General features: G+C 38.4%; 1 protein-coding gene across 8 annotated transcripts in view; it reads left to right on the top strand.

The window, feature by feature from the left end:
* The window catches only part of ZNF260 (zinc finger protein 260), a 210170-nt gene that overhangs the window by 79775 nt on the left and 110370 nt on the right, over nt 1-20025 (top strand). For 2 of the 8 annotated variants that reach the window (XM_070044167.1, XM_070044162.1), the window contains exons 1-2: nt 15881-16763; nt 17890-17943. The exons of 2 other annotated variants lie outside the window; for them this stretch is intronic. Coding sequence is in view for 5 of the 6 variants with exons in the window: in XM_070044162.1 (XP_069900263.1) it covers nt 17930-17943 (14 nt within the window). In the remaining variant the exon portion in view is untranslated. Of the gene's footprint in view, nt 1-15880; nt 16930-17889; nt 17944-20025 lie in introns of those variants that run through there. 4 more of the 8 variants (XM_070044165.1, XM_060288828.1, XM_070044164.1 and 1 more) reach the window with 3 other exon arrangements.

The following is a 20025-nucleotide window of genomic DNA, read 5'->3' as shown; positions in this document are numbered from 1 at the left end:
AGGGTGGTTTCATTTTTGCAGTTCTAGCATTGAGGAATCAGTGGACAAGATCCCTGTGTGACTCAGCCTGTGCCTGTCAAAGGCTGCGAGCCCCTTGTTAACCACAGAGGTCCCCAGTTCTAAAGCATGGCCCCGGTTGCCTTCATCATTGCACCCTGTGTCTATTGTCTAGCCTAGTGCTTAATACACAGGCATGCAGTACATTAAGTGTTACCTGTTTGGGAGCTAATTGTCAATTCCATGGTTTCTTGGAATTTGTTGCACTGGGCTTTCTTTCACTGCCTCTATGTTTTCACCTGTTATAGCCACACTGCGCAGAAATGCTAGCTGCACAAAAATGGCTAGCATTCTAGGTCTCAAATATTCAAAGGGAAGTTGAATATTTGAGACCTAGAATGAAGGTTCCAACTAAAAAAATCAGAGTTCCGTGTTTATTACAGGGATTTTAGAGCTGGAATTGCCCTCGAGGCAGGGTCCTGGGAAGACATGATATTAAGGCACCAAGAGTAGGAGTCCTTCCTCCAAAGAGTCCTCTTGGAAGCTCTGTGGGGGCAAGCTGCATATTGCAGATCTACAGCATTTTCATAGCTTTGTTGACAGGAAACTGCTGTGAACACAGAAACTGATTCTGCTCCTAGGCTTCAGTCAACCTGACTTTTTTTTAATGATACAGGTCAAGAGTATTCCAGTCTTTCTCTTACTTCCATTGGGTGTATTTAACATGGATGATGGAGGCTTGCTAGTGATGAAGAATGTGTTCTTATTTAGCCTGTCTTGGTATGAAAGGCCTAGTATGTCATGATCCCCTTTTCCTTCCAAGTTTTGCCGTATCCCAAAAGAAGGGCCATGAAAGGAGAAGTGTTGCAGCTGCACATCTCAAAGCCAAGCTAGAGGTCATTTTTTTTTTAACATCTTTATTGGAGTATAGTTGCTTTACAATGTTGTGTTAGTTTCTACTGTATAACCAAGTGAATCAGCTATATGTATACATATATCCCCATATCCCCTCCCTCTTCCATCTCCCTCCCACCCTCCCTATCCCACCCCTCTAGGTGGTCACAAAGCACCGAGCTGATCTCCCTGTGCTACGCAGCTGCTTTCCACTAGCTACCTATTTTACATTTGGTAGTGTATATATGTGAATTCTCCTCTCTCACTTCGTCCCAGATTACCCTTCCCCCTCCCCATGTCCTCAAGTACATTCTCTATGTCTGCGTCTATTCCTGTCCCGCCCCTGGGTTCATCAGAACCATTTTTTAAGATTTCATATATATGTGTTAGCATACAGTATTTGTTTTTCTCTGACTTACTTCACAATGTATGACAGACTCTAGGTCCATCCACCTCACTACAAATAACTCAGTTTCATTTCTTTTTATGGCTGAGTAATATTCCATTGTATATATGTGCCACATCTTCTTTAGCCATTCATCTGTCAATAGACACTTAGGTTGCTTCCATGTCCTGGCTATTGTAAATAGAGCTGCAATGAACACTGGGGTACATGACTCTTTTTAAATTATGGTTTTCTCAATGTATATGCCCAGTAGTGGGATTGCTGGGTCATATGGTAGTTCTATTTTTAGTTTTTTAAGGAACCTCCATACTGTTCTCCATAGTGGCTGTATCAATTTACATTCCCACCAACAGTGCAAGAGGGCTCCCCTTTCCTAGAAGTCACTTTGAGGTTTTTGTTTCATGGAATGAATTTTTGTTTCTCAGGATATAGAATAACTTCATCTTAAATGCCCTGCCAAATAGTGACTAATCCATTTACCTGGCCAAGCCTTCTATTCCCAGTTAATGATAGTACCATTAGGATGGATCCCCTTCTTTCCCAGTTCCTTATCAAATGCCCTTCCTACAGTTAATTTTTGTATAACCACTTGGCAACACTTTCCCCTTGTGCTGTTTTTGTCTAAGCAGTCCCATGACACAGAAACAGTCCTCCTTTACATGGTGATTTGTTAATGCTTAGGTAGAATTACACATTAGATACTTCAGATTTTCTTCAAAGACATGAGTGGGAAAATGGCAAGGTAGGATAAGGTTTGATTGATTTCAGTAACAGTCTTCAGTAAAAACGGTCTTCTGTTTTGGAGACCTTTAAGAATATTATTAGGGGTATGTACAGAGGCATCTCTTTCAAGAAGGGCAGAAATTTTTTCCCAAGGAATTAGGAGATTTATGTGGTACCAACAAGTTATTGAATAAGATTAGGCAGCATCAGTTTTTTTTTTTTCAAGTCACATAATTGTGTAGACTGAGTCAGCAATGTATAATGGTCTCTGAGTCTTGAGCAGAGGTCAGCAAACCACGACCCTGCAGGCCAAATCCAGCTTGTAGCCAATTTTTTTTATGGCCTGTGAACTAAGACTGGTTTTAACATTTTTCTACAATTGACAGCATATCAAAAGGAGAACAACATTTCATGATGTGAAAATTATATGAAATTCAAATTTCAGTATTCATAAATAAAGTTTTGAATTTTGTCAAAAACTTCTATGGAAATTTGTTTTCTCTCTTGTTATATTAGCACCTGCATAATATCCTTGATTTTCTCTTTTGCCCACAAAGCCCAACATATTTATACCTGGTCCTTTACAGAAAAATTAACTGACCCCTAATCTAGAGTATCTGGATTAAAATCTTGGTCTTGTAAGTATTGGTGAATTTGGGCAATATATTCAGTGTCTTTCTGTTCCAGAGTTTATTGTTTGTAAAACACAAATAATAGTACCAATTTCAAACAGTTTTTATGAGGATTAGGAGAGTTAATATTAACAGCACTAGAACAGTGGCTAGCAATAATAAGTGCTTAAATTAAAACCTGTTATTCGGGGACTTCCCTGGTGGCAGAGTGGTTAAGAATCCGCCTGCCAGTGCAGGGGACACGGATTCGAGCCCTGGTCTGTGAAGATCCCACATGCCACGGAGCAGCTAAGCCCGTGCGCCACAACTACTGAGCCTGTGCACCTAGAGCCTGTGCTCCACAACAGGAGAAGCCACCACAATGAGAAGCCTGTGCACCGCAATGAAGAGTAGCCCCTGCTCGTCACAACTAGAGAAAAGCCCGTGCACAGCAACAAAGACCCAGTGCAGCCAAAAATAAAATAAAGAAATACATAAATGCATAAATTTATAGGAAAAAAAAGGGAAAAGAAACCTAAAAACCTGTTATTGGGACTTCCTTGGTGGTCCAGTGGGTAAGACTCTGCGCTCCCAATGCAGGGGACCCAGGTTCAATCCCTGGTCGGGGAACTAGATCCTCCATGCCGCAACTAAAGAGTTCACATGCTGCAACTAAGAAGTATGTGTGCCGCAACTAAGACCCCGCACAGCCAAAATAAATAAATAAGTTAAAAATATTAAAATTAAAAAGAACCCTGTTGTTATTATGTGGATATCCTAAGTCATCCCACATTCATGAATGAGGAGCAATGAAAATATAAAGTTAATTGTAATGGGCATTTTTAAGAAAACAAGGTATATGCTTAGATGGTCTATAACAGGTATCCTTCACCTTAAATGATTTGCCCTGGAATTGAATACCAAATTATTGTATATTTATTTTATTAATGTATATTTTTCTTGGGGAAAAAGTCTATAATTTGGAGACTGTCAAAGGTGTACAGGAACCAAACAGGGTTTGAATCACTGACCTGGAACCAATAATTTACACCTGGAAGTGAACTTTAAGAGGAGTTTGTCCCAAAATAATTTCCTGTATCATGTAAATATAAGGTTAATCACATTACATTCAAGTGATTAATATTATATAGATACAAAAAGAGATTCTAGTATGAAAAATACAAAGTGTAATGCTATGCAGTATTCATGTTTATGAACAAAATTACTCAGATTGCTAAATTATAAATCAGTTTAATTATTATAATGGCATTTCTTACCAATTTTTCAAGGATTGTATCCAATATGGTACATTAACTGGTCGTTCAGTAGAGAAAGGCAATGATAAAGCCACATTTATTAATCCTCTACTATGAACCAAATATTGAAAGTGTCACTTACCTGCATTTTGCACATTCACAGGTGAATCTTTTTTTTTTTTAGGACTGAAGATTTTTCTTTTAATTTTTATTTTATATTGGAGCATAGTTGATTAACAATGTTGTGTTAGTTTCAGGTGTACAGCAAAGTGATTCAGTTATACATATACATGTATCTATTCTTTTTCAAATTATTTTCCCATTTAGGTTATTACAGAATACTGAGCAGCATTCACAGGTGAATCTTAACATAGAAAGTGTCTCACTATGTTTATGAAATACAGTAAGAGAAGATACAATACTTGGTAGGTTTATTTATTTTAGTCACACTGGTTTTTTAGTGCTTTTACCTGTCATTTTGCCAGTCTGTTTGCTCACAGTTTTCATAAGAAGTAGAAGATACCCCTCCCTACAACGCTTTTTAGAAAAATGCTTTATATGGAAATAGGTGTTAATTCCTGATGATCAAAATGAATGTAGTCTTGTTGAAAAAAATTAGTAATCCAAATTGCACTTATAAAATCAAAAGTACTAAAAAAAAAAATCAAAAGTACTTATAATCTTAGCATCTAGAAATAATCACTATTAACATTTTGGTGTACATTTTAAATTTTTCCTTATGTTTATGTTTATATGATTTTGGTTTTTTCAGGGAAAAAATCACGTGAATTAATCATTTAAATGAATAAAGACCTCTCTAGCTCTTAGTTTGAAAAAGGAATTCAACCCAATCAATGGTTTGTTATACTTCCTTGTATGTAGTGTCAAATGACAAAAACTAAAACAATTTGGCAACGAGTTTGATATCTTTAATTCAAGGGAAACAATCCATGGATTGGGGGAGTACAGTGCCTCACAAGCAGTAGAGCACTCTCCCAAGGGGTTTTGGGCAAGAGAGAATCTTATAGACTGTTAGAAGAGGCAACAGGGAAATGGCATAATTGGCTAGGAGGTCAGGGATTTTCTTATAAGGCTAGCTGGTCCAGTTTTCTAGGGTAAGGTAAGCTAGCCAAAGCTGAGTTGAGGTGTTTCCTGTAAATGTAAGCTGACTTAAGTTTACATTTGTGACGTGGGCTGGACCACTGGGGTGGCCCCCATTGTGTGGATCCTGATACACAAGTTAACTTTATCAGTGGGGATAAGGAAGTAACAATGACCTCCAACTGATTTGACAGACCTTTTGCAATTTTACAGATAACAATTTATGCATAATTCCAGGGGAACAAATTATCAAGTAAAGCTACTCAATTAAGTATTTAATTTTCTTTTTTTGCATAGTTACTTTCAGAAAATAGCACTAATATCTCAAGACCAAATATCTTAGGAGACTCCATTATATAAATTATGCTGACAAGGATGAGTTTATAATTTCAGATAACAGAATTAGATGTTAGTAGTTATAAATATGCATACTTATAAATAACCCAGCATAAAAGCCTGGGTTAGGCAGCAAACAAGATTGATTTTTTGTTAGTATTTTCAATTTGTTACTTAAGTGGGTCAGATTCTCTTAGCTAGCTTTATGAGGCAGAATGGTGTCTACCTGTAGCTGCTGTCCTCTTCTTTCTCCCATTCTTTGTGAGTAATGTTGCTGGTGAAAACAAATTATATTTGTAAGCTGTGCTCTGCAATATATTAACATTATAAGGAAGAGCAGGCCTAAGAAGCTCGAATTTCACTTTCAGAAAAAATGGTAAGCAACGAAGAGAATTTCCTTTAATGGTAATTACAGGATATGAAATAGTCTCTTCGTCATCAATAAAAAATAGATAATATTTTGTTGGTTTTTTAATTTTCACTTAATCCTGACAACTCTTTGAGGTACTAGGTACTATTGTTTTTCTCACTTTATTGATAAGGAAATCTAGGCAGTACAGATAAGATACTTATGAACACACACAGTAACTTTTAGAGCTAAGGTTGACATTCTGGAAGTTTAACCACAGAGCTTATTCTTATTTACAACTGCACATAATCTCTCGATAAGTTTTTAACCTGCCTGTCTTACTTATTAATTCATTACAAATATCTTTCCTCAACATTTACTATGAATTAGAGTAATCACCTTTAAAAACTAACGTACATATTAATAATAGCTACCAATAATTTTTTTTTGGCTGCCCCATGTGGCTTGTGGGATCTCAGTTCCCTGACCAGGGATTGAACCCAGACCCCAGCAGTGAAAGTGCCAAATCCTAACCACTAGACCACCAGGGAACTCCCATCAATAATTTATTTAACCTCTTTTCTACCCTGAGATATTTATGATTATCAAAACTGTGATGAATATCCTTAAGATATATCTTCATCTACTTTTATATGTTTCCTGCTCACAATATGCCAGAACTTATTCTAGTACTTGACGGGACACCAGCACTAAAAAGAGGTAAGTTGCTCATTATTAAGCAAAGGTCAAATATATGTGGGAATAAATATAAGGTAGACTGTGATAAAGGCTCTTAAGTCAGATGACACATGTTGGGAATGCATATGGAAGAGACATTCTGATGACAGCATTCTTAGGTTATGACCAGTTATATTGGAAGACATAAAAGCTCTGGGGAGGTAAATAGGTTTTATTCAAGAAAATTTTCATGAGATTAGATGTAAAAATGAGACTAACAGAACAAGATTAAACAGGTGTTTGGTTGTCATCAGGGCTAAAAGGAATGAATTAGAAGTGAATTAAACCCATACATCAGGAAGACATGAAGGCAGCATTTAGAACATCAAAACTTATGAGACTTCTCTCAGGGACCTTTAACCGTTCTTTTCTAGGCAAAACTCCAACTTCCTTTGCCATATGTAAAAATCAAAGTGTTAAATCAGGTGTTGGGAGCAGAAAGAAACAAAAGCCATTCAGAGTTGGCATCTATTTATCCTGAGCATCTTCTCAAAGTTCAGGGAAGACTGTTTAAGACTACTTCTTAATTTAAGAGTGGCCATGTATTAATATAAATATGCACTTTAAAAGTCTTTAAAAAGAAAGCTATTCTTCAAAAATATATTAATATTAATACATGGCCACTCTTAAGAAGTAGTTTTAAATAAAAAAATCACAGACGGCATAGAAAAGCAATGCTAACATAAGGTTTCATAACTTTCCAGATATTTTTCTTTCTGTTTATATATATACATTTTACAGGCAAAATGACATTACATTTATATATTTATTTTAAAAAAACTATTGAATATGTTTTGAATATTTTCATACTTTTTCCAACCTTTATTGAGATATGCTTGAACATGTTAACTACAAATTTTTTTATAACCATGCATTTAATGACCACCTTAGTAGTCATGAATGGATGTTCTATAATTTATTTTAAACCAATCAGTTATTGCTAAAGCTGAATCTTACCTGGGCATTTGCTTCTACTTGCTCTGCAGCTCCCATGTCTTGGCCAACTTTACCTCCCCATCTAGGACCCTCTGGGAATATTTGTGTCATTTCAAGTGTAGACATGTTCTGCAGTGTCACATTGGCTCCTGCTGGGTGGAATGCAGATGATAGTAACTTGCTCAGGTGTATTTATTCAGGGGAATAATATAGGAACTGAATAGTTTACCCTTTTATCTGGGTCTCACTGAATACAAATATCTATGTACCTCCCCAGTCAAAATGTACTTGTTTTGAACTTCACATAATGATAGATCTTTTTTAAAAATAATTAATTAATTTATATTTTTAGCTGTGTTGGGTCTTCGTTGCTGCACACGGGCTTTCTCTAGTTGCGGCAAACGGGGGCTACTCTTCGTTGCAATGCGCGGGCTTCTCATTGCAGTGGCTTCTCGTTGCAGAGCACGGGCTAGGCACACAGGATTCAGTAGTTGCAGCACACAGGCTCAGTAGTTGTGGCTCACAGGCTCTAGAGTACAGGCTCAGTAATTGTGGTGCACAGGCTTAGCTGCTCCGCGGCATGTGGGATCTTCCCGGGCCAGGGCTCAAACCCATGTCCCTTGCATTGGCAGGCGGATTCTTAACCACTGCACCACCAGAGAAGCCCAAAGATAGATCTTTTTCTTTTTCAACATCTTTGTGTGATTCATCCATGTTGCTGCATATAGCAGGCACCTTTTCTTTTGCTATGTATTCCATTATAGGATGTTGTACAGATTATTTTTCTGTTATTCCGTTGTTGGAAATTTGAGTTGTTTCTAATTTTTCTTGAAGAGATACTACTGCTGTGAACATTATTGTACATGTGTTTTGTGGACTTAAGCATTCATTTCTGCTGTGGAGATGCACAGGGAAAGGATTGCTGGGTTATGTAATACATCTATGTTTAGTTTTGTAGACACCAATGAACATATTTCCAGTATGCTATGCTCTAACAGCCACTGCATGAGAGTTCTAGTTGTAATAAGTTAAGCATAATACTGCAATCTTTATGATAACCACTAAGAATAATGTATGACAGTATAAATTAATGGGGAAAACTAGAATAATAAAAGTATTTGACTAATACAACAGAAAGTAAGAATGGTGGAATAGAAGAACAAAGAAACAGAGGGGACACATAAAAGCAAACGTTGGTGTACCCAACATTATTAGTAATTAAATTTCATGAAAGTGGATTAAACACTCCAATAAAAAGAAAATTGTTGAACAAAATCAACCATATGCTTTTAGCAGCTGACACGTATTAAGTATAATGACAGAAAACGAAATCTGAAAGAGGTATAATACGAATACTAAAGGAAAATTGGTGTCTCTCTATTAAGATCAGAAAAAAAAAGGACTTACGAGAGATAACGGGGACGTTTCATAATGATAAAAGTTTAAACCTAAAAAGAAGATATAGTGGTCATGAATTTGAATATACCTAATAACAGCTTCAGGATATACAAATCAAAGATTAACAAAAATAGGGGCTTCCCTGGTGGCACAGTGTTTGAGAGTCCGCCTGCCAATGCAGGGGATGCGGGTTCGTGCCCCGGTCTGGGAAGATCCCATATGCCGTGGAGTGGCTGGGCCCGTGAGCCATGGCCGCTGAGCCTGCGCGTCCGGAGCCTGTGCTCTGCAGCGGGAGAGGCCACAACAGTGAGAGGCCTGTGTACCACAAAAAAAAAAAAAAAAAAGAAAGAAAGAAATGGGAAGTGCTAAGCTGTTGGATTCTGGGACTTGCGTTGGCTTGGGGGTAGGACTCCATGTGAGCCAATGTTGTTTTGCAATGGCACTGTTTTCTGTTTTTGTGTGTGGGGTGATCACGCATTCCCAGTTTCTACCTAAAAAACCATCCCCAAATTAGTGGCTTAGAACAATGATATCATTTGTTTTAATCATTAATTTGTTCATTGGGCAGAACTTTGTGGAGATAGCTAGTCTCTGCTCTACTTGGCTTCAGCTGGGGTGGTTTTAAGATTGGGGACTGGAATCATCGGAAGGCTTGCTCACTTACGTATTTGGTGGTTGATGCTGGCAGTCAGCTGGAACCTCAGCTGGACTGTGGTTGGAATATCTAGCTGTGGCCTTCTTGTGTAGCTGCTTGGATTCCTCACAGCAAAATGGGTGGGTTTCAGGGTGAGCGTCTTGAGAGTGAGTTAGTAGGAAGCTCTATTGCCTTTCCTAATCTAGCCACGGAAAATAGACAGTGTCATTTCCACTGCACTCTATTCATCAAGAGAATCACAAAGGCCTGTTCTGTTTCAAAGGAAGGGAAATAAACTCCACTTTAAAAAAAATTAATTTATTTTTGGGTGCGTTGGGTCTTCGTTGCTGCATGTGGTCTTTCTCTAGTTGCAGTGAGTGGGGGCTACTCTTTGTTGTGGTGCGCAGGCTTCTCATTGTGGTGGCTTCTCTTGTGGAGCATGGGCTCTAGGGTGCCCGGAGTTCAGTAGTTGTGGCTCGTGGGCTCTACAGCGCAGGGTCAGTAATTGTGCTGCACGGGCTGAGTTGCTCCACGGCATGTGGGATCTTCCTGGACCAGGGCTCAAACCCGTGTCCACTGCATTGGCAGACAGATTCTTAACCACTGCGCCACCAGGGAAGCCCCTAAACCCCACTTCTTGATGACGTAGGTGAATGGCAAAATTCTGGAAGGACATGCAGGACCTGAAATATTGTTGTGGGCCTTACTGGAATTTACAGTATGTGTCAATCTCTGAGGCCAAAGATGAGGTCTAGGTGTGGATGGTGTCTTCCCTTTGCAGCCCTGCAAAGTAGAATAGCGGGAGGAGTATCTGCTCGAGATGTGCCCAATCTCAGGCCCAGGCCAGTATTAGCAGAGTGGAGGACGAGCCAGAACCCTCCTGCTGAAGTGTCTGGATCCTACTTTCAGACAGGAGGACCTCTGCTTGATATCTGTGCCTGTTTACTGGATTCTTTGTGTGTGGACTGTTTAGATTTGTCCAGAACCCATCTTACCTGTTATTTTCTATGTATGTTGATAAGGTACTGTTTACAGGCAGGAAGACAAAAGAAAAAAGCACATATTAATGTGTATCATTTGGGGAGATGAGAAGTACATCTGGTGTCAGAGCAACATTTCTTTTCCCAGTTCTCACCTCTGTAGTCTCTGTGCTTCTCCAGGAGGGAAACCCCAAAGAGTACTGACAGGTTCTCAACCATTTTAAACCATGGCTTTGGTAAGTTTCTGTTTCTCCCTAGTTCTTGAACATAGTTATATATAGATCATGTGAACATTTCTTTATTTAGAAATGTCCTGTGTAACAGAGATCTCTAAGAAGCTGTCCCCAGTTCCTCCCATACCAGTGAAGTATGATGCCAACCAGCCCAGGGTCCTCCTGATGGGTCTCCCTGTTCTTCCATTAATGTGTAGCATCTCCTATAAGTTCAGCCTTATTTCAAGAAGAATTATGGAGTAAAATTAAATCGCTTGAGGAGGAGGTATTTCACCATCCAAAGAATGGTGGAGAGATGATTAAGAGAAGTTAGTCCCATTTGATTACTCATGGAAAAACTTAGAAATTCTTTGCATTTTCTAGGAAAATATATGATTGGCAGTTGATTGGCCCCAGTGTTGGTATGTGTTGAGATTACATGTTTTATGAGGCTTTTAGGATTGGGTAGGAGTAAAATTGGGACTTGCATACAGAGAGATCAGGGATCTACCTTGGGAATCAGTCATGGAAAGATGATTATCAGGAGGAAGATTTACTGTGTACTTGAAAAGTTTGTGCTGGTTTAAGATGATTTTCTATGTGATTATGGACCATTCTGTGTTTTATATCCACTAACTCAGGATCAAGGAAAGTATTCAGTGAGGGATGGTGGCTCAGCTAGATTTAAAAGAAGTAGCTAACTACAGACTCCCATCAGTAGAAAAGATGTTAGAGATTTTTTTCCCCACCCTAAACTTGGTAGTATAAAAGAATAATTAAGAGTGATATATCTACTAGATTAACTGTAGCTGTTAAAAAATTTACTAAATACTTTGGCATAAGAAAGTTTAGTGCTTATTACATATTTTTAAATAATGGTCTTACACCCAAACCGAAACAAGTTAGAGAACAATTTAGTGTGAAATATGAAACCATTAAAAAATGACAACTAGAAAAAAAAATGGTATATAACATAATGATGAACCTGAGGCTTGAAGAAATTCTTTAAATTTATGCAAACTATTATCTCTCTATCTATATAGGAAAAGAAATTCCATGAATTATATTTTCTTAGTCTATAATGAAAAAAGAGAATGTAAAAATTAACATTTATTAATAACTTATGAGGTAGGCATGTGGCATGCAGTATGCTCATATTCACTATTTCAGTTAATTGGTAAATTGTGATTCTTTTATTCATTTCTAGCCATGTTTCTAGACATGTTTTTATCTGAGGAATCACATAATAGGCATGAACTAAATCAACTAGATTACTTAAAAATATGTGTATAATCTGTTTCTGAAACACTGATTTCCTTAACTTCTCTTACCATAGACTTCCAGCCACAGCCTATTTGCTTGCTATATAGCCCCCTTCTTGGACTTCAAACCTTTATCTACTCTTTCTATTTTGAAAATATTTCTTGAATTTCACCAGTAATGCATGGGTTTGTGCTTTTAGGAATGGGGAACATTCAGGAAAGCGGCCCTAGAGTTCACTCAGGAGGAGTGGAATATCTGGGGTTCTGCTCTGAGGGAACTGTACTGGGATGTGATGATGGAAAACAGCAACTTAGTCTTACTGGGTAAGACTGCCTCAAATAATTTAAATATTCTCTCTGGAACTTTTCATCTTGCAAAACTGAAACTGTATCCATTAAACAATATCTCTCCATTTCCTCTTCCCCAGCCCCTGGCAAACACCATCCTGCTATCTGTTTCTATATGTCTGACTACTCTAGATACTTCATATAAGTGGAGTAATACCGTATTTTTATTTTTTGCCCCCAATCCCCTAAAAAAGTCTCAGAGATTGCAAGTTCCCTCATCTCTTTGGGCCAGTGAGTAGTATTTTTCTAGAAATATTTTATAGGACTAAGCAGAGTCTTAGTTCCAGCTCTCTGCCCCCTGTTCCTGTGTAAAAATTAGAACCCCAGACCCCAGTTAGTACTCTAAAGCATTATATATGGGATCAAAGATCTCTATGAGGTGTCAGCTCAGTTACCTTTATATTTACTGTTGTGATTCATCTCTTTGTTTCTGGATGCAGAATTTTCCTTTTTCCTTTTCTTTTCTTTTGAACTTGACCATTTTTAAGACATTCTGTCATAGTTTAGATGGCATTTCTCTGTGTTTATAAGGGGAGTAGGGACAGGTATCCACTTGTTATGTCTCTCTTTAAAAAAAATTTCTGGGACTTCTCTGGTGGCACAGTGGTTAAGAATCCACCTGCCAATGCAGGGGACATAGGTTTGATCCCCGGTTCAGGAAGATCCCACATGCCGTGGAGCAACTAAGCCCGTGTGCCACAACTACTGAGCCCATGTGCCACAACAACTGAATCCTGTGCACCTAGAGCCCATGCTCTGCAACAAGAGAAGCCACTGCAATGAGAAGCCTGTGCACTGCAACTAAGAGTAGTCCCCACTCACTGCAACTAGAGAAAGCCTGTGCGCATCAACAAAGACCCAACGCAGCCAAAAATAAATTTAAAAAAATAAATAATTTTAAAATTTTCTACTATACTTTGTTCTTACCTCTTACCTAGAGGAGAGGAAAAAAATGGAATGATTTCCTCATTTTCAAAAAAATGTAAGGGAGGCATGGAGAAGAAAAAAGAGTGGGTAGTATTGAATTAATGACCAAAGGAAGGCTTAGGGCAGCTTTTCTAATTTTACTGAGGTTCAAAGCCTGCTCTATTCCTAGGCTCCTGTCACCAAGGACCTGCTTCTCTTGACCTTTCTCTTCTCCAGTGCTTTAGTGTGTATAGAAAGTAGGCTTTTATATCTGCTCTTTCAACCATAGATTACTTCCATGCCTTTGGTGCTTGTTACAGAATGGAGACGTGTATATGGGACAAAGCACTCCTGGGATATGACTACGAGGGAGAGATGGAGAAATATGATCCATAAGGGTGAGCTGGAGATGGAAGAAAGGACACAGTATAACACGGGGACCTCCCTTCTTGCCATATAGTAATATTATAATCTATTGATTTTACGTCTGTGTTTACTCACTAGAAAACCAAGGTCTGTGGACATAATAAAGTCTTCTTGTATGGGCTCTCCTAAGCACTCAATACTTAGACATCAAATCACTGTCTAGACAAGAAAGGTTCATTCAAGGAATATATGCTTATTTAATTCAAGAGAATGTATTTCCATTTGTGGGCATGAGAAAGGAGATGCTGAGCGAAACATGCAATTAGTAAGTGAACATTAGTTAAAATTAGAAGAAGATGTTGAATAAGGTACAGGTTTATCTGGAGAGAACAAAAGGAAATGTGGACCAGTTTCATGAAAGGGAATCCTATCTCCAGGAAGTTTCAAAATGGGAAACTGCTCATATATGCTAGGGGAAAAAGACTATTGCAGAAAGGAGAAAAGAAACATCATCTAATTGGAGCCATGGCTTTAAGATTTGCAAGAGAGGACCTTTGCTCTTTTCGATTCTTTTTTAGAAAAATGAACAAGGAAGAGAGAAGGGAGGCATAAGAAACCATGTGAAACTGCACTTACCTTAGAGTTTCCACAACAACTTGATTAAATCTGCCTACTTACATAGTAAACAGTTACTATTAAATATTTATATTCATTATGCTAAATATTAACTATTCAGTAATACAGGTTAGGGAAATAGAGAAGAAACCGATTATATACTTTTCCACACTGCAGGTTTCAGTCAGATGGAAGAAATTTTTCCTTTAAATGAAGTTTAAATATTGATTTTTACAGTAAACGTTTTTATTAGAAAATGACTAATTTAATTGCTATGAGACTGACCTTGTGATTCAAAGTATTTCAGATACTTTTCCTTAGCTTAGAGCGACTGAAAAAGTTATTAAATTACCCATAATTTCATCCAGGAACAGGGGAAAAAAAACTCACTCAAATCTGTTAAAAGTAGTACATAGAGGTAAAAAAAGTATTTTCTTGTGAACTACTTATTGAACCCTAGTCATTTCAACATATTAGAATTAGTTCAGATGATGTTCCAAGTATACAATCCAGTCATCTAGAAATTGATTTTACCTCCTACTTTCCAATTCTTTTTTTTTTTTAAAGTAACATACTTAAATTCAAGGTGTACAATGTGATGATTTGATACATGTATATATTGGGAAAAGATCACCACAATAAGGTTAGTTACCTCATATAATTATGCTTTTTTTTGTGTGGTGATAACATTTAAGATCTAATCACTTAACAACCTCCAAGTATATAATACAGAGTATTATTAATAATAGTCACCATGCTGTACATTAGATCCCCAGAACTTATTCATCTTATAACCTTTGACCAACATCTCTCCCTTTCTCCCACCCTCAGGCAACCACTATTATTCTACTCTGTATTTCAATGAGTTTGGGTTTTTTTAGATTCCACATACAGTGAGAACATAGTATTTGCCTTTCTCTGTCTGACTTATTTCACTTAGCATAATGCCCTCAGTGTCCTTCCATGTTGTCACAAATGGCGGGATTTCCTTCTTTAAGGCCAAATAATCCTCCAGTGTGTGTGTGTGTGTATGTGTGTGAATGACTGTGTGTGTGAGTGAGTGCATGGGTGTAAACACACATTTTCTTTATCCATTCATCTGTCAGTGGACACTTAGGCTATTTCCATGTCTTGGCTATTGTGAATATTGCTGCAGTGAAGATAGGAAGGAGTCAGGTATCTCTTTAATATCCTGTTTTCATTTCCTTTGGATAATCTTATACTGCTATTTTACTTGATTAGAAACAGTCATAATTCTGCAAGCAGAACCAAAATGAAACACACCTAACTAGACACACACAGTTTCGCAGTCATTCATTAATATCACCTATGTAGTGATCCACTTTCACAGTCACATTATAATGAACACACAAAATCATGATAAGAGTTGGTACAGACACCTTGTTTCCTATAATCTCACCCACTTCACAAAACCACAATTCCATGGACTCTACGTGATATTCCTAACTCCACTGAGCCCATCTCCTAATTCCATAGAAGAATACCAAATCAAACTCAGAAACCACTTACTTCACAGTCACATACAGTCTCAAACAGAAATTGTAACTAATCATCCTACAAGGTTTGTCAGCTTCTTAGAAAGTTAAATAGAAACTTAACCTATTATCAGCATTTTCTTCCACTAGGTATCTCCCCAGGAGAAATGGAAACATGCCAGCGTTATCAAAATACATAAAACCTGGAAACACACTAAATGTTCATACAGAGAAAAATGGAAACACAAATTGTGGCACATTTGCACAATGGAATGCTGTCCAGAAACAAAAGGAATGAACTAAACAACATTAATAAATCTTACAATACTAGGATGAGCTAAAGGAGACAATTGGAATTGTAGAACTGACAAAGCTAAACTACGATGACATGTATCAGAACCATGGCTGTCTCTGCTATGAAACTAAAGGAAAAGGACACCAGCGAACTTCCTGGCGGTGACGATATTAAACACGCCAAGGGCGTGCATACACTCACTGCGCGTCTGCTATGTGCCATGGGTGTTGGGGCTTTCTCAAGGGCCAAAACTGACAAAAACAACAAAACCCTTGACCCTCTGGTTCACGATCACGGACCAGGGGTCCCGCACGTACAGGCCTGAGTGAACTTCTCGCCTGGTCTCTCTCCTGCCCGAAGTCCCTCCGCACGGCTTCAGCCCTTCTTAGCCCGGCCTCCCTCGGGAGAGATTCACAATTCCCGCCCCGGCCCTCCTCTGCCGGGTTCCCAACTCCCTCTTCCCTCCTAGGCCCGGCGCTTCCAATTCTCAGCCAGCCCTACCCGAGCCAGGATTCTTCCGTTTGCCTCCTCGGCCCGCACCCGGCTTCCAGTTCCCTTTTCTGCCCTCTCCGGCCCAGGTTTGCGATTACTTCCTCGGCTTGGGCTCTCCTTCCTTCCGCGACCTCACCTCGCTCTCAGAGAACCATCACCCGGCTCTTCGGCATCTGGAAGGACAACCAGATGCAACCCCTCCACCAAAGTCGTGCGACCATTGCGCCCTGGAATTCCCGGTAGTCTCGGGGCGGGGAGGGGAGTGTCTCTGCAGCTGATGGGCTCCACGCTCCGCTCGAAAGTCTGGACTTTTTCGGTGTTGGACTACGTTTCCCACAGGCCCCAGAGCCGCCAATGACCTTCGACCTTTGGTTCACCTTCCGGTGTCGTGGTCATTATTGGGTTATACCTGGTGAGTTGAGGTGACGCAGGTTAAGCTGCGGGAGGGGCTGGCGGTGAGGAGGCCTGAAGCTCGCAGAGCGTGGATGGGGCTTGTGGAGCCAGGAGCTTGTGTATGCGTGAGCCGCGGACGACCATGGTTGCGGGTGCTACTGTTTGTGACGGCGTCCTTGTTGAGTGTTAGTTCGCGCCTGTGCGTGCGTGAGAGCGAGGGCTAGAGTGCGTGTGACGGGGCCCTGGGTTGGCGTTACTGGTATCTGATTGGGTTGGTGAGACTGTCAGCGGGGGCGGAGCCTACTGTGTGATCATGGTTAACATGGACGTGGGGACGAGGGTGTCTGACTGACACAGTGACCGAGTGATCCTGTAACATCTCTGTTGTGACTGACTATAAGTGTGCACGAAGTGGAGTTTTAAAATTTTGTTTTCAATGAGCTTGTTGAAGTTTGGAGTTTTGTTTTTTTCATCTAGGAGTGTGTAAATTTTTTTTGTACGTGTGTGTGTATAAGCTATTAACACCATGTCCCCAGTACCCAGCCTCGTACTTTACACAGAGGGGGCATTGGTGAAGTGAGTGTTGCCCATCCAGGTACAATTGTAGGTTCCATCGCTTCTTGGAATGTGTTTCCCTGGATTCTCTTCTGTCCTCACACCATGTAGCCAGTTGGGTCTAGCTGTAGAGGGATGGCCATCAGAGTGAAAGTCATGAATTTCACTCCTATAATGAAAGTTCCCAATAGAAAAGTACATACTGAATCCTTGGATTAGCATTTAGGCCTGCACTTGCCTTCAAGACAGGCTTCTGGGAAGACATGAGGAGGAGGGCACAGGTGTAGAATCCCTTCGTGGGTTAAACTCCCTTGGATGCATTATGGAGGCCATTTACACCTTTCACAACCACAGCATTCCCTGAGCTGTGTCCTGTAGAAACTGCTGTGAACTTAGATTCCAGCTCTGGGCATAGGTGATGCTTACCTTTTTCTCTGATACTGGTAAAAGTCAGCATTCTAGTTTCACTCTTACTTCCATCCGCTTGTATTTGTGGTGGGTGATGGGTCATGTCTGATGGTGGACAGTGTGTTCACCACGACTCTTAGCCAGTCCTGAGTCTCACAAGTCCCTTCTTCTTGGTCCTGTAGCTCTGCAAGTTCTGAAGTGGAGAGCATTGCTACTAACTTAATGGCCCATACAAGGTCAGTTCGTGTTTGCTTTTTATCATACATTTTTGTTTTACAGAGCATAGAATATTTGCTTTCCTTCTTTTAAATTTCCCTACCTAATTGTGACTTATCAATTTTCCTGGTTCATAGGACTTCCCTTCCCAGTTAATAACAGGGCCATAGAGATGGGTCCCCTTCTCTCCCAGTGCCTTTCCAAATACCCTTTTCCCTTCCAGTTAATTTACCTATTGGGTAAATCATTCAATTACCGCACATGCTCTTCTTTCCAAAGGATAGCACAGAAATACAACTCATGGAGGATAAATTAAGGGCTTGTTTTAGAATATGCTTTGTTAAGGTTAGGTAGAATAACATAGCAGATACCTTTGGTTTCCAAACAAGGCAAGATAGGAAGTGGTTTGATTTCAATCAGTAAGTGACAAAGTTGACTTTGACATTTAAGAGTGGGTATATGATTGGAGTTTCGTGAAGAGAGGTATGTGTGTACAAGGGCAGGGAGTTTTTCCAGAGAATCCATGGGGAGTTTTGAGTGGTGACAACCAAGTCTTGTTTGAGATTTGGCAGTAGACTTTGTTTCAGACCACATATTGGTGTAGACTGTGATAGGCAGTGTGGTATAGTGGTATTTGAGTCTAAAGCAATACTAATGGAAATATAATGAAAGCCACTTAGATAATTTTACAATTTCTATTGAACACATTTTAAAAAGTAGGAAGAAATAGTTGAAATTAATTTTGATAATGCATCTTATTTGAACCAATATCTCTAAAATATTATTTCAACATATAATAACAAATAAATTGAAGTATTTTACATTCATATCTTCATACTAAGTTTTCAAAATTTCGTGCATATTTTATTGTTATAGCACTTCTCAATTTGGATGCTAAATTTTCAGTGGTTAAGGTGAAATATATTCACACCAAAACAATAAAATTGTGTTTAATTGAAAAACATTTTATATTGCTTTTGTATTTTAATTAAAACTAAATTGAAAATTCAGTTCTTTGTTCACACTAGTCATATTTCAATGAGGTCAATATTTATTAGTCTATGTTTTATAATTTCTTTTTATAAAATGTACATAATAATCACATCAGTGCTTTATGGATTTTATGAGAATTGGATACATTAATCTGAGCATAGCCCTAGACCACTTAATGAGTACCTTGTACTTAATAAGTCCTCAAGAAAAAAAATAGTTGTTATTATGTGAAGATTCTAAATATTCCTTATAAATTTCTATAAATGAAGAGTAATGAAAATATAAAGTTAATTTTGATGAGCACTTAAAAGGAATTTTTAACAGCCAGAATTGCAAAAGTCCTAAAATAGAAATTCTTAACCTAAGGCAATTTGATTACATTTTGGTGCTCACAAAGGACCACAAATCTGTTGAAATTATGTTCAAAATTATTCTATTATATAGTTCCTAACTGTTTTTTTTTGGTATGTTTGGTTTTGTTTGCAGAATGTCTGTAACTTCATGGGGTTATATAAGTGTATATAATCTTAAAAACTAAGTTAATCACATTACGTAAATGTGATGATAATACCATGCAGATAAGAGAAACTATGGAGTTAGTCATAAAAAGAAAAATGATTAATATGTAATATTATACAGTATTTTTACATAGGAAAAAGAACATTCCAAATTGTCAGTATTGTATATGAATCTGTTTTACTAAGATTGCATTTGTAAGCAATTTTATATATCTAAAATATTAGTTTTTGAATAATGAAGTTAAAAATTAAGCCATATGTAATAAGCGTGTACGCTGTACCAAACACATTTCTGCCTTCTTTACACACATTTTCTTATTTAGTCTGAAAATGCTACCATCTTGAATTTTGTTAATTCAAGTACGTGAATAGTGAATGTACCCTACTGCACTGGTGTGATACAACTAAATGATGTTCATAAGTTTGTAGAAGTAATTTATTTCAGTCACAAATTTCCTTCATGTTCCCACTCATTTTGAAGATCTTTTTATTCATAATGTTATTAAACAGAAGGAAAACTTGCCTCCAACTCTGTTAAATCTGTTATGCAGAAATACCTCTCATATATTTCTGATGATGGAATTAATGCAG

Source organism: Globicephala melas, chromosome 19, assembly GCF_963455315.2.
Source record: "Globicephala melas chromosome 19, mGloMel1.2, whole genome shotgun sequence".
NCBI lineage: Eukaryota > Metazoa > Chordata > Mammalia > Artiodactyla > Delphinidae > Globicephala > Globicephala melas.
Note: the sequence above shows the minus strand (reverse complement) of the source record. Positions and strands in the feature narration are given on the sequence as shown.